At 49.1% G+C, this 15,120-nt stretch overlaps 1 protein-coding gene across 41 annotated transcripts in view; it reads right to left on the bottom strand.

The window, feature by feature from the left end:
• Positions 1 to 15,120, bottom strand: part of bru3 (bruno 3) — a 316,608-nt gene that overhangs the window by 104,622 nt on the left and 196,866 nt on the right. For all 41 annotated transcript variants that reach the window (XM_033381811.1, XM_033381812.1, XM_033381803.1 and 38 more), the window contains one exon: positions 7,283 to 7,331. In XM_033381811.1, coding sequence (XP_033237702.1) covers positions 7,283 to 7,331 — 49 coding nt within the window. The remainder of the gene's footprint in view (positions 1 to 7,282; positions 7,332 to 15,120) is intronic.

Raw genomic sequence — 15,120 nt, forward strand, 5'->3', positions numbered from 1 at the left:
CACACGTTTGCCGTGCTTGTATGCTTGTCCCTGGTCTTTAGTGTTGGCTCTCCTCAAAGTCGCTTCAAAGTCATGTGCAGGATTCCGCAAGCTTCTCAGCTCCTTCTGCTCACTCCCTGCTGCTCCTCCTCCTGCTAACTGCATTTAAAGTAGATGCAGTTGATACTCGTATTTTGTGCTCCTCGTTGTCCTGCTTTGTTTCGTTGCTGCTATACATTTTTCGTTCTTTTTCCTCATAAATAGAAATGGCCCCGAGCTGGGTCAATCACTCCACAACACGCCAAGCCAAGCCAAAGGATGGGGTGGCGAGGAAGGAGGAAAGGAGGAGAAACCACCTCCGTGTAAGGGATACCAAAATGTAAGCTGGACAAAGCAAAGCAAAGCCATGGAATTCGATTCCCCCTAGCTGCAGAGATTGTATGGATCCTCTATGTATTTCTGAAATCTGCGCCAAGCGGCACGTCCTTTGCAATATTCTGCAGAGATTTTTGCTTCAAAGGTAAACCAATCATTTTTCGCTAGCACTTTGGTAAGTGCCTCTCATAACAATTTGTGTAATTGCACCGCCACTTTCGTGGCAAGTTTAAATCAGTCGGGGACAGCCTCTCCATTACATTGTTGCAGCCGTGGCAGCAAACTGTAACTAAATACTGCCCGACATTACCAGAAATGTCCTGCCACCTGCCACCTGCCACGCCCACTCCGAGGCTCACACTCACTCCCCGCCACTCGTAACTATTACCATAACATTTATGATTATTAACCTACAATGCGGGGCACTCTAAATGCAATTAAGATTACGATCTATATTGCAGCTGCTGTGCTGTGCTGTGCTGTGCTGTGCTGCAAAAAGAAGCCTGGCAACCCTGCCACGACAAACAATTAAAAACAATGCTTCTCTGACTCCCCGGCCACTCTGCCCGCCATAAAATGCTGTTCCAGATGCTTATCCCGACCAGGCGTCCATATTGCATAAGAAATAATTACTTTTTATATTACACATACGCCTCCTGCCCCATCCGCCCCATCCGCCCTATCCGCCCCTGCGCTCATCCAGCTCTATTGATTGCGGTCACAATTGTAGACCCACTTCCTGCTGCTCGGGCTCGGGCCTCCCGCCCCCAGTTCCTTCTTCATCATCACAGGAAAGTGTCGCGTTTGCGTGTCGCTTATCATTGCTTTTGGCCAAAACAAAAATGAAGACACCCAAAGCCACAACCACAAGGCAGGAGAACGAGCAGGAGAAAGAGAAGCAGCCGAGTGCCAAGAGCCGAGACCCGAGACCCGAGAGCAAAGGCAATGGCAATGGCAAAAAGCGTCAGACAATTGCCGAGCCGATAAGATCAGCTAAAAAGAAATGTTTTTTGTATAGTGTCCAGCGGGGAGCACCTGACTGCAGGGGGAGTCGAACGGAAGTGGGGGTATCCATAAGAATGGGGGACTTAATCATGGCTAAGCCGCGTCAACTCTATTCAATAAGGCAGAATGGGTCATAAATTGAATGGGACTCCGTGGAAAGTACTCAGCCTGGGCTTGGGCTTGGGACTGGGACTGGGATTGGAATTGGGATTGGGGGCAGCTCAAAGTTCAGAAAGGAATATTTTTGAGAGCTCGTCGGGAAAATAAAGAAAGACCTCTCTGCCGGAGAACTCAATTCTCTCCGGAGATAATCCCATCCAGTAAGAGCATTTCCTTGTCGTCTTTATGTAGGTCTCTCCTCAGGCATGGGAAGGGCAGGGCAGGGCAAGGCAAGGTAAACATCAAAGAACCCCCAATATCAACGCCAACAAACTTGACTTTTGGTATTTTATGCAAATGTTTCAAGTGTCACGGACTAAAATGGCAATTGAAACGCTAATGATGACATTTGGCAGGCCTAAGCAGCGGCCAAAAGAAAACAAAATAACAAACTAAAAGGAAGGCGGAGAAACACAAGGAAAGTGAGCGAGAGAGAGTGCGGGCAGGCACATTTTGTCTTTGTCTTTGTGTGCTTTTCCGTTTCCTGTTCCTCGCTGCCTGGGAAAACATAACAAATCGTTTTCTTTTTTCTCCGTTTTTCTACGTTGCCCTCAGAGGAAGAGGGAGAGGAAGAGGGAGAGGATAAGGGAAAGGGAAAGCTGCCTCATAGGCCTCTGGCATTTTTACGAGGCATTCAGCCAATTGACAGGCTTCAGTCGCTCGTAAAAACAAAATCAAGCAACGAAGAAAAATGATGCGCAGACAAAACTGTCGAAGGAAACTACGTAGGAAAGCCGCCTAAAAGTATACTTAAATATTAAAGACAAGCGGAGAGGCGAGCCGAAGAGATGAGAGTAGGGAAAAGTTTAAAAAACATTAAAACGCATTTAGCAGGCTGTTCGGCGAAGAGGATGAAGGGGGCTGGAGGGGGCCTTATGTACAAAACCGAATCTGTTTGCCCGCCTATAAATACTTATTATCGCTTATTTGAACTTGCGAATGCTGCCAGCAGCGATGCTTGTGATTTACTTTTATTTCGGCTCGGTTTTCCTCCCTTTTCCTTTCCATCCTTTGTGCGTGAGATGTGTCCGTGTGTCTGTGTGCGTGGAAAAAAATCGATATTTATTTCGTCTCGCAAAAAAAAGGTCAAAAACAATAAAAGCCTAAATACACATACGAGCCTTTGAACTGGCTTTGATAAAAGCAAGAAGACTCGGCCCAACGAGGAGTGGAAGCGACTGGGGGTAAGCCTCCAATCAATGGCTATGCGTCGCTTTTGGTACGTGTGAATTTAAGCTGATTAAAGAATTGAGCCCCTTCCGACCACCGACCACCGACCGTCGGCCACCCACTGGAGCAGCGGAGAAGCGAAAGAAAAGCGAGAGAAAGAAGGAGCAAGGAAAAACGCAGAAAGGCAGAAATTGATGTCTGCTTTTAGGCGTACTCGTAGATGCGGCTGCGGCTGCTGCTGCCGCTGGATGGGCTTTATTTATGCCTTTTGTCTGGCCTCAGAGGCTTTGTTATTTGGGGCTTAGTGGTGAATATCCTGGCCTTCGCATACAGCTTGCCTTGTACCAGCCTCGCCGTCTCTTTTAATTTGCACTCCCCCAAAACTTGAAGCCTCCAAGCCCCTGGCTGGAGCACATGTGGGACAGATAAAAGGAGTCGCAGCCGAAGCCGAAGCCGCAGCCGCAGCTGAAGCCAATCATCATTGGCAGTCAATCTATATTACAAATTCAATTGAATTTGTCGCCCTTTATTTGTATTAATCAAATTGTGTGGCATTCTTCCCGCGCTGCCATAAAAATGTTGACACTAATAAGGTCGCAGCACCGAGCAGGTAGAGTGGAATGTGTCGCTAACTTTATGTCGAAATGAAATTCGGGATCGTGGCTGAGTGCCAGTGCCCGCCCCCAACGTAGGCAACACAAATTGCCAGCGAATACAATTCAAATGCGTAATCAGGCGAAAGGAGCAGCGAGCAGAGCAGGGCAGGGCAGGGCCTTGCAGGGCAGAACTGAGAAGAAGACAGGGGGCGCACAACGAAATGAGAAAAGTTTTTTCGGGCCAACGCTGCGTATTATTATTATTAGTTTTTCGCCCTAAAACTTTTGGCAGCCTGCTTATTAGCAGGGGATGTGTTCTGCGCCGGCTTCGAGGGCCTGTGCTCCCCTTTCATAGCTCATTGCTTTTCAATTTGATGAGACGTTGTCTGTAATGAGCTCTGCGAAAGTTTTCTGCTCGGGAATTTTCCACATATGCGCGCACAGTTTTCTTTAAGGTTCTGCTCTACTCTCTCTCGCTCTCTCTCTACTCTTTCTCTCTCTCTCTCTCACTCGTTGATGCTTGGGGCTGCTTTGTTAATTTTCGCTTGTCATTTATCATCAGGTGAAAGATGCGAGGAAATTTTTATGGAGTTGATTTTTAATCTTTTGCAATCATTTCTGTACCAGCGCTTCCCTTTGGAGTATCCCCCTGCGGCGCCACAGGAGGAAATGAATATTTATAAGTATGATGAATGAGGCGTGGCGGGAAGACGGGAAGCGTCGGGAAGCGTCGGGAAGCCGGAAAACGTCGGGCTGGGCAACGGCATCTGATTTACTGACGTGTGACAAGGAGTCAAGCGAGGACACGGCCGGGATAAAGGTAAGGAAATTAATGCGTAGTTAGAAACATAAATCTGTGTGAGTGTGCCTGCATGTGTGTGTGTGTGAAAGTATGTGTGTAAAACTGTTCGTGAGGAAATAGCGGGGATTTCACAATTTATGTTTGTATGCCACACAGAGAGGGAAGCCGAGGCCCAGTACCAGTCCCTGGCAGATCTTCCCTGCTCACGGGTCGTATGAGTGATATTAATTTGACTTTAAGTCGCAGGGAAAAGCAGAGCAAGAGCTAACGTAACACGTCAACGTAAACGTAAGCGAACGTATGCAATTTACGTGACATCATTACGTGTTAGACAAGTACAAATTACGCGTGAAAGCGAAAAAGAGATAGACAGAGAGCGAGAGAGAGACTGAGAGTGGGAGAGAGCAAGAGCAGGCAGACGACAATATGAGTTTGATAATGATGAGGCATGGGATGGATGTATGTGTGTGTGTGTGTGTGTGAGGAGGAATATCAAGATAAATAACTAAGCAGGGGATGTATGTAGCAGTGTCTGTGTGTACGTGTGTGTATGTGTGTGTGTTTGAGTGTGTGGCAATGAAACGAAAATCATCAGACTCAGATCTGGCACAGAAGATTGCAAATGCGGCAAACGTTGTCAGGACGGAGAAGGACTTAGGACTAGGACCTAGGGACAACGGTTCAAAGACAACGGCAACAATTTGTGCTTTCGGTTCTCAGGGGGGGGTCTGGGGCTTGGTCAAAGCATAGACATGTCAACATAGTCCTCCACATTCCCTGCTGTAAGTTAAAATTGATGAAGTTACAGGGATTGAAGGCAGGGAGAGAGCCCTTCCAAAAAATGGAAACAGTATCAAGAGGGCTTCCCCACTAAATCATTTCTGCTCTTCGCACTTGTCAACAGCAAAAAATGTATTCATACCCCCCACAATACGACCGCCTCTCGCACATTTCATGCTTGATTTGAGCTTAAATAAATTAAACTTCTTTGTGCTGCTGAGAAATGCAAATGTCAGCGGGTGAAGCTTGCAGCAGTGGCAGTGGCAGTGGCAGCGGCAGCGGCAGCCTGCAGGATATCAGGACTCTCGACCAAGCAATTAAACTTGTCCTTGTCTAATTGCATTTTGGCCTAAGCCCAAAGCCAAAGATCCCTACTCCACACACACACACGCACACACACACAAACGGACCAAGTCAAAAGTCTCAGCTAAGAGTGGAAGGAGAGAGAAGGCAAGGGCTCGGTGCAGAGTTGCCAAGTACGTTGCTGATAGGGGCCCGAAAAAGTTTAGTGCTTTAATTTCTTAGAAATTTGTTCCCACTCGAGTGAAGAAGACCGGGGGAGATGACGATGGGGACGACGAGCCGCCAACAAAGCAACAAACAAAAATGTCGACTTGATTGCGTCGTTGATGGTTTGGTCCTCGTCCTAGAGCTCTACTCCTAGACCAGGTCCAGAGCAGGTCCAGGTCCAGGTCCAAGTCCACAATTGTGCGGACAGATTGCCAGCAAGTTGCCAGAGCGGAGTTCAGTTGCTTGTGCAGCTTGAAGTTTCCAATCCCCAGCGGATTAGGAAAGTTTAAATTGTTGCCTCCGAGCCACCAAGAGGGACCGAGAGAGAGAGAGGGAGAGAGATAGAGCCAAGGAACGAAAGCAAAGCGAAATCGAAGCAGCCAAAAGAATGAATGAATGAATGAATAAAGAAAGGAGCAACGTAACGATTAGTGCTTTCATGTCCTTTGGCAAAGTTTAAAGGTCATCCGGAGGAAGGCCCGACTCGACCCGACCCACCACTGCCTGGGCATCCTTCGCTCTGCGCTCGCTCAACGTTCGTTGGCTGCTGATTTGACACATCAACTTTGTCAAGGTTCTTGCCACAGCCACCAGCCACCAGCAACGCAGCAACGGAGACAGCGACAGCGACTGTTATGAGCAATGGCTGTGTCTGCCCCACCCACGCACCACCCGTCTTTCTCGGAGTGAGTGCGGCTGAGGTTGAGTGCGAGTGTGAGTGTGAGTATGAGTGTGTGCACAAGCAATTTGTGCAATGGACATTTTGGGCGCTCCTCTGGTTCTCTCGGCTCTGCTGTGATAAGCGACGCCAGCTGCAAAATGTCTTAAAAGATTGCAGAGTGCACTGACTCCTGCGACTCCAACTTCTAGATGGATGCTGGGCCCGGGGCAGCCCGAGAGTTGATTGCGAAATGTGTAGCATACTTTTGTGCGATTGCACCTCTGCCAGACCTCGAGCCACAGCTCGAGCCACAGTTCGAGAGTCAGGAGAGAGAATGGATAATGAGCAGGGGCTGAGCCGAGCTAAGCCCTCATCCTCAGTAAGGGGTAGAAATATTGAAATTACTTTGAAGCCCCGGCTGCATAATGAGCCTGTCAATAAGTTTATCAAAGCAACAACTACTCGGGCAGCTGACCCAAAAAACAAAGTTGAAGTGCTGTGTAAATTATGCAAATCTTTATCATTCTTTTTACCATCCCAAAGGTTGCTCGAGTGGGGGATGTCGATGGGGATGAGGGTGGTGGGTTCTGGAGGGGTTCCTGGGTCGATGGGCTGTCACAAACAAGCGTGAAACACGACAACTGTGTGAGGGTCCCGGTAAAAACAATATGGCGCCCTGGCCAGCGCTGTTTGCCTCTCCCTCTGCCTCTGCCACTGCCTCGGCCTCCCGCTCTCCACTCGTGGGTCCTGTGTGTAGCGGCCTGACTGCCATTGACAGTCGAACGTTGTTTTGCTATACGCTTTTCCCATTTTCTCTACCATTTCCAAGTATTTTTTTGAGGTTCTCGTTTTTCTGCTGTTTTTTTCTTCGTTTTTTTTCTGAAATGTCAAATTTTTGCAGACAGTTTTGACAGTTTATCGAAGTGCGCTCGTAATTTCTGCTGACGTGTGTTGTAGGTGTTGAAAATAGAATGGAAGAGGGAGCAAAGGAAAAGAGAGAGAGAGAGGTGCAGGGGGATGGGGAGGGGGTAGGGTGTGGGGTGCAAAACTTTTGCTGGCTCTGCACTTTTTGGCACAAAAACTTTCCCCACAGCGAAAGACGGGTCAAGTTTTTTGTAATTATTTGTTTGGGTCACCTATGGAGAGACCTGATTGATTTTCCAGCCATGGGAGGGAGTCCCCCCTTTTATAGAAAGTAAAATATGAAGCAGAGAGATAAAGATAGTTCAGAATTTGATTACTTACCGCTGCGACTTTCATTTTCAGCTGGCTTCAGCTGTAAAGCACGGTTCATCTGCAAGAGAAACAGAGAGAAAAATATCGAAATTAATACGGGGCTGAGATTACGGTCTAGATGAAAATGAGATTATGCGATAATGATTCAGACAGAGGATGCTATTACTCCCGGTACCCCCCTCCGATTCAATCAGCATACTCTCGTGGTGGGGAGCGGGATAGATGGATAGAAGCTCTTCATAAACACCTCCAAAAACACATTTGGCCAGCGAAGCATTTTCAAGCATTTAAATGGCACTCAATATGCAAGCCCATCTCCTGTCATGTCCTGTCTCTCCAGCACACCCCCCTCTGTATCCCTCTCGTCCTTTCGCTCTCCCGTTCTCCCGTTCTCTGGCTCTCTGGCTCTCCTCTGCACATTTGCGCTCATTGCCTTTTACCCACGACTGGGCAGCCACATCCTGTGCCGCTTCATGCATCATTAAAGCTTAAATCTCACCCAAGCGACCCATGTCGATTCTGGCCAGCCAACACTTAACGTTCTCCTCCCTCATCCACTCATCCGCTCTCCGTCTCTCTCTCTCTCTCTCTGCTCTGGCACTCTGCTGTGAGGAGTGCGATGTGGGACTGGGTCTGAAACTGGGTCTGGGTCTGGGACTGGGACAGGGACAGGGCTACGTGTTGTGGTCACCTTTTGGTTTATGGCAAATGAGTAATATGGCCGTGCCGGAGCACGAAAAATCCCATTAAAAGACGTTCAAATGAAATGCATTAAAATAAAACTTAATTGAGGGCTTTATACCGACTGTTCGAATCGAGTGTCCACCCTCCTTCGGTGCTTCGCTCCTCCGAAAACCGCAAATACCCAAGCAAATCAATAACCAAAAAGGTGGGGGATCCCACAAGAGCTGGGCTCCACCTCTCCCTTCGCAGGTGTAATTTATTTGCACCGCACACAGATGGAAAGGGGGCGGCTTTGGCTACGCCCCTGGGCTTCCTGGCCTTAGATTGGCTCATCAACAGGGCCCAGGGCAAGTCGGGGGCAAGGTGAGGTCCGTGTCCGGGTCTGGGTCTGGGCCCAGTTCTGTGCCTGGGCCTGTGCCCTGGCCTGGGCCTGGGCCTGTGCCTTTCCCTGTCATTAGCCGCATGGAAGTCTGTCGTCTCATCGCCTGCCGCTTGTCGCATGAATATTTTATAATCAGCCATTAGTTTGCGGCAATTGAAAATGATTGAAGCTTTTAACTGCAAAATTCAATTGCTTTATATAACCATCAGGGAGTGGCTGGGAGAGCGAGTGCCCTTTCGTATTATGAAATATTTAATGTCATAGTCGGGTCGGTTCCCTGCCTCTCTGCCTCCCTACCCCTCTGCCCTTCAGTGTGTGCGTGTGTTTTTTTGGAACAATCCATTAGTCGAAGGCAAGTAATTAAAATTGCGATTTATGCACGCGCATGGATGCGAGCCGAAATTTTGGGCCTCTCCTCAGCTTGTTTGTAATTCAATTATGTTAATGATTGGACAACATTTACCGTATTTACATTAATGCATAATGAATGAGTGCAGAGTTCCCCCACGGACGATAGCGCGGACGAGCCAGAGAGCGAGAATGAGGGCGAGGAGGACGAGGAGGATGGACCACCAGGCGGCGCGCCTAAATGCAGGCTGCACTTTATTTTTGGCTGGTTGATTTTTTAATCGTAACTCCAGCAGAGTCCCGCCGCCCCCCCGCCACACTAAACAGGGCGGGGGGCTCGGCAATTAAGTGCATTTCTCTGTCTGACCAAAGGCATGCTGAACCACCCCTCCTCCACTTCCCCTCTGCCACTGCCCCTGCCCCTGCCACTCCCACTCCAACTCCCACTCCCACTTCATCACTCTTGGCCAGACAACACACAAATGCGCTTTTGCCTTACTCAAAGCTCAGCTGGATAAATTAAGTGGTCGATGAACTGAAGCCTTGTGGATTTTATATACAGGCGATGTCGACGGCAGCACCATGTTGTTGACAGTGATGCGGGGGGCAGGCAGGCAGGCAAGCAGGCAGAGCGAGAGCGAGAGCGAGAGAGAGCTGCAGTGGAGTGGTGTGGAAGGTTGGCTGGGTGGCCGGGTGACGCCGCAGAATTTAAACCAATGTTTAACCGAAAAATGTTCATTTAGTCGCACGTTCTCCTCCGCTCTGGGGGTTGCCGCTGTGGCAGCTCTGGCTGCTCCTGATGCTGCTGATGAATGATTGATGTGTCGTGGTTTAATAAATTGGAAAATGTTTTCAGTACTGTAAGTAATGCTCGGAGCATCTCAAAGACCGAACCGTAGATGAAGCTAAACAGCATGCAGGCGGGCAGGATTGCTATCCATTATCTGCTCTTTTTCGAGTCAATGCTGCAGAGCGAGAGCCAGAGCCATAGCCAGAGCCAGAGCCCGCAGCTAGCTTTGAGTGCGGCTTCCAATCCAAACAGAAATCAGTGCAACAGCAAAAGCTGAACAGGCAGAGACGGCAGTAGCATTCAATGATGTCCTTTTCATTTTGGCTAATGAACTGCCGGCAATTTATGGGAGAATTTCCTGGAAAATTCCGTCAAGTCAAAGCATTCTCTGGCAGCCACATGAGTGCCGAATGCTTTCACTGCACTTCTCTGAGTTCTTCTGAGTACACTGGAACTCTTTTTTTGTATTTCGGCGGCCCTTCTAAGGCATCTCTCACTCTGTGTGTGCACAAAAGCCTGGCTAATTATTACCGCCAGCGAGACCCAGAGAAAGAGCAAGGTTTCCCCTGCCTCTGTCTCTGCCACAGCCTCTGCCACAGCCACTGCCACTGCCAGCAACCTTCTTTGGCCGCGTAATTAGCGCACATAATTTGAAATTTAAATGTTGCCAAAAGCCGAAGCCTTTGAGAGTCAAAATGTTAATTAAATCTTTCTCTTTTTTCGTCCATTCTCTCTGTTGGCGGTGCGAGGGGAATCAAAAGATGCCTGCCTCGACACAATTACCCTTGGCAATTGCTTATGACAAAGTGTCTGCGGGGGGAGGAGGAAGGGGGGAGGGGGGGAAGAGATACTGCAGCCACAGTTGAGAGTCGACAGGCGCCAGTGGGAACGTTAAACCGCAAATTTTAGCGCCCCAGCATGTCCGAGAGAGGGCCAGTGGGCCACAGGCTAGCCGCAGTGTCGCCGCCTACGCATATGCAATGGCCAAAAGTGCCAACTTGGCCAAGTGCTGTGTGTGCTGTGTGTAGCTGTGTGTAGCTGTGTGTCGCTCTGTGTCGCTCCGTGTCGCTCTGTGTCGTTCCCTGTCTGCTTTGGGTGCATGGACCCATAAACTGCGTTAGTTTATGATGCCCGAGCGCTAAGTGAGCAAAGCGAAGTGCGCTGAGACAGCGAGCGGATGGGACTCTGCCTGGGTGACTGGGTGACTGCTGGGCCCGGCCCACAGATCCCACCCAGATCCAGTCAAGCCGTAAGTGCCTTCCACTGACCCCCTCTCTGACTCTCGCCCTCTCCTCTGTGCAATTAGAATGCGGCGCATTGAACCAGTCCAAAGCCGAAGCTTTCCGCTCAGTTCTTCTCTGTTCTGGTCATTCCTGGGATGTTCTTGTTGTTCTGTTCTGCTCTGTTCTGTTCTGGTTTCCCTGCATTCGCTAGTCGAACTCCATAAAACGGAACAACGAAAATGCAATTAAAACTACGTTTTATGGCTTTGTTATGGCAGCAGTCAGCCTCTAACCCCACTTCCCCTCTGCCCCTCTGCCCCTCTGGCCCTGTACCGAACCGAACCGAACCACATGAAGAGCAATTTTTATTATGCTTTCTTCACTCGGCCGGAGACGACGACGACGACGAGGACGAGGACGAGGATGATGATGATAGTTTGGAAAATGGTTTCGAATTGAGTGGGTTCCCCGGCAAGTTTTGTTGATAGAAAAGTAATATTTTATGGGGCTAGCCGAAGGGAGGTTGGAAGTGGAAGTGGAAGTGGAAGTGGAGAGCTCTGCTTATTGAAAACGCAGCTTCGCTTCGTTTCTTCTCTAACAAAAATCATCAAAGTTTTATGCAAAAGTTTTTTTTTTCTCTCTTGCGGCATACAGATACGGATAGTCGTCGTAGTATTGCGAGATACGCTGCTCAAATTTGTCACTGGCAAAGCACCTAAAAGTAGACAATGTTGCCTCAAGCATCTGTCATGTGTGTGTGTGTGTGTGTATGTGTGTGTGTGTTGGTGGCACAGGGAGTGGCAGAAAGGGAGCTTTTTGAGATAGAGGTAAAAGCAAAACAAACTAACGAGCAAGCAAGCAAAACAAAAGCTTGTAGCTCTTGCTCCTGTTCCTGCTGCTGTTCCTGCTGCTGCTCCTGCTCCTGCTCCTGCCCCTGCTCCTGGTGCCGCTCTGAGGCTGCCTGTGCTCCTTCTCCGACAACCTGCCATAACTGCAGCTTAATCAAAAGTTTTTCACTGCTCCACAGCTCAGGATGAGAGCCTCAGCTCTGGCTTCAGTTACAGCTCTAGTTCCAACTTCAGCTTCAGCTGGAGGGCAACCAACCAACGATCCAACCAACCGCAACTGTATCATCCATATCCCCACCCACAGCCAGCGCACCCTGCCCACCCCGCACACCCTGTACACGCCGCACACTCTGCACTTCCCTTTGATACTAATCAGTGGCTGCTTCTTCGTTCATTTTTTATGTTGTCTGGGCCACGCTCAATGGGAAATATCTATATTCTTTATGTATCTCTGATGTATGAAATATGGCATCTGTATATAATGGTCCGCTCTTCGGACGGGGTCTGTGGGAGTTTGCAATTAGCAAGTGGCAATTAAAGTTGGTTGGACTCGGTCTGGCATTGAACCCACGACCACCAGGCAGCAGAGAGCAGCCGATAGCCGGTAGCCGGTAGCCGGCAGCCGGCAGCCAGTAGCAGGCGTGGCAAGAGGAATGTTTATTGGTTCATATATTATCGAGGGCCAGACAACAGATTGGCCAGCACGAGCACGAGAGCTGTTAACCAACGGTAATCGGGAGCTCGAATGGTGCAAAATGAATAAGAGGCCATAAAAAATGTAGAATCTTTCATTAGACCAGTTCTTAGCCTCACTCCAGAGCCAGTTACAGTCACAGTCCCGGTCCCAGCCCCAGCCCCAGTCCAAGTCCTAGCGTAGAGCCAGGACCCAACCCACACACCTGCCCCACACCTTGGCGACCCAACTCAAAGCGTATTTCATTCAAGACACGACACTTGACTGTCGTATGACACTTGAGTTCCTGCTCCTGTCCGTCAGCTGCGGCTCACCTCAGTCCCCGTTACCGTTACCGTTACCGTCTCCGTCCTGTCCAATGCCCACAAAATATGCAAATAAATTACTAATAACCTCAGAATGTAACCCTTACACGGAAGCAACGCGGAAAGAAAGATGAGGGAGGGGTGTGGAAGAAGGAAGAGTGGAAGAGTGGAACGGGAGCCTATTCCTGATTCATAATTCAAATTTTACGCCGCAATAAACAAAAATGCCTAAAATTATGCAACACAACGCCCATGGAACACTGCTGAGTAAGTCATAAATTATGTAAATTTAATTTAACTCCCACCCAACCCCCAACCACCGACCCCCGACCCCCAACCCCCAACCACTATACCTACATACATATTACTGTATACATACATTCACCCACATCTATGTATGTGTAGCTATGCATATCTGTACATGTGCATGGGTGCGCCCTCAGTCAAGACACAACCACAAAACTGTAAAGCGCGAGGCAGGGCGAGGGAGAGCGAGAGGGGAGAGGAAACGAACGTTATTATTATGTAAATAATTAATGGCATGTAATTATCTAAATTTTGGACAATTAGAAAAAATTAACACACACACCACAAACGGATAGAAGAGAGCGAGAGCGAGGGAAATGGATAGATACAGGGACACACGGCAATGCCAAATATTTATGACATTTTTATTATGCCAAAGAAATGAAAGTAAAAGCATGTCCGCGGCTCCAGGCCGCGTTTCCGTTACACATTTAACGCCATTTTAACGCATGCTAATGACCGAGTCGGCTCGGACTCGGCCCAGTCCGGGTACGGCAAACGGCATACGGCGTACGCCGCCACAAAAATGTTCTATTTACTCCCGGTGCCAGCGAAAAGGGGAATATGAAACAAGGTGTAGCCCTTTGAAAGGTTTGCCATTAATTAGACAAACTTCGGGGCCAGCGTCAGACAAACATTAGTTTTGGTAATTTATTACCCAACCAAATGCCCACCGAAAGCTAATCAATACTTTTGGGCCTCCATCTCCGGCTCCGGCTCTCCGTTCCATCCCCGTTCCATTCCCGCTCCGACAATGGCAGACGAACCTTTTCCAGAAATTACTAATTAGCCTGGAGAAGACGGACGCCTGTCTGACTGCGTCCTGTCGTGTTGCCGGGCTGTGTCCTGGCGGCTCTGAGTTATCGATTACGATTGCGTAATGTTGGACTGACTTTAAAATGCGATGCGGACTCCTTCCCGGAGTGTCTCGTGGCTCAAATATATTTTAATTAAAACTCCGGCCGGTGGTTCTGGTTCCTCTCCGGTTTTTGGTTCCTCTTTGGTTAGGCAGAGGCATAAATTTAATGCCTACGCTTTTGGGGCGATGACCCATTTGATTGCTTTTGCTGGAGATTGGGGTTGAGCGGCATTAAAAGCCTAGCCTACCTTTTGGGCCAAGCAATCGAGAAGAACCCCCCACTCGGCAGCTTATGTAATGGCAACATGGAGGATTTTTGCTGCATACCAGCAGGCGTGCTAGAAATGCTACAAATTACATAGAGCCAGCCCCAAAAGCAGAAGAGCAGAATAGCCTGGGGGGTGGGGGGTGGGGGAGAAGAGTCGGGAGATTCAGAAGAGGCTGGGCCCAAACAACGCACTCAACTGTGAAAATGTCTGTTAAGGGCAACAAACACGCACTCATGTGTATTTGTGTATGTGATTCTCTGTGTGTGGGCTACCTTGGCTGTCAACAGGATGACAGTATATATAGTATATATACTATGCTCGTGTACGAGCATAAGGATTGCGCATACGTGTATATGTATAATGTATAGTACGAACGGCCCCGCCTTCGCCGGTGCCTTCGCCTTCGCCGGTGCCTTTGCCGGTGCCTTCGCCGGGACTGTCAATTGAGCTGGCATGTTGGCAGCCTCTTGACTTTCCGTCTAATGTGAATTTCCCATAAGCATGATAAGCATAAATATCCATTTGGACAGGCATAGAAAAAATTTGATTGAAATATTGCCAAGTCAGACTCTCGAGCCGCCTGGCCACGACCACACACTCTTCTTCTAATGCTTGGCACGTATTTTAATTGATTCGTGCCACACAGGGAGCCGCACCAGCACCAGCACCAGCAGCAGGCAGTACTCGAGGCAACGGCTCATTATACGACATGGAGCAGGCGCCGCTGCTCGGGTTACAAATTGAAAAACTCATGCCAAAAGTAAATCAATGGCAATGCAAACATTCCGATGTGGAGACCGAGAGACAGACAAACACAAACACAAACAGACCGAGGACCAAAAGGATACTCGATATTTGCTCTTCGGGTTTGATGTCTGATGATGATGCTCCATTTATTATTAACTTGAAATGATTTCGGGCAGTCGGTCCCCAGGCCCCCGTCTCCAGTCTCCAGTCTCCAGTCCCCAATCTCCAGGTCCGGGCTCTGTGGTCCGTACTCGCTCGCTGAGGTGACGACGCAGCGATTGAATGCACGACTGCATCAATGGCAGGCTCGCTCCTACATGAGCATTGCATGTGTCTGCCCCTGCCCCTGCCTCAGCCGCTGGCCCTGCCCATGGCCCTGCTCCTCTCTCGTG

Source organism: Drosophila pseudoobscura, chromosome X (genome assembly GCF_009870125.1).
Source record: "Drosophila pseudoobscura strain MV-25-SWS-2005 chromosome X, UCI_Dpse_MV25, whole genome shotgun sequence".
Classification (NCBI taxonomy): Eukaryota; Metazoa; Arthropoda; class Insecta; order Diptera; family Drosophilidae; genus Drosophila; species Drosophila pseudoobscura.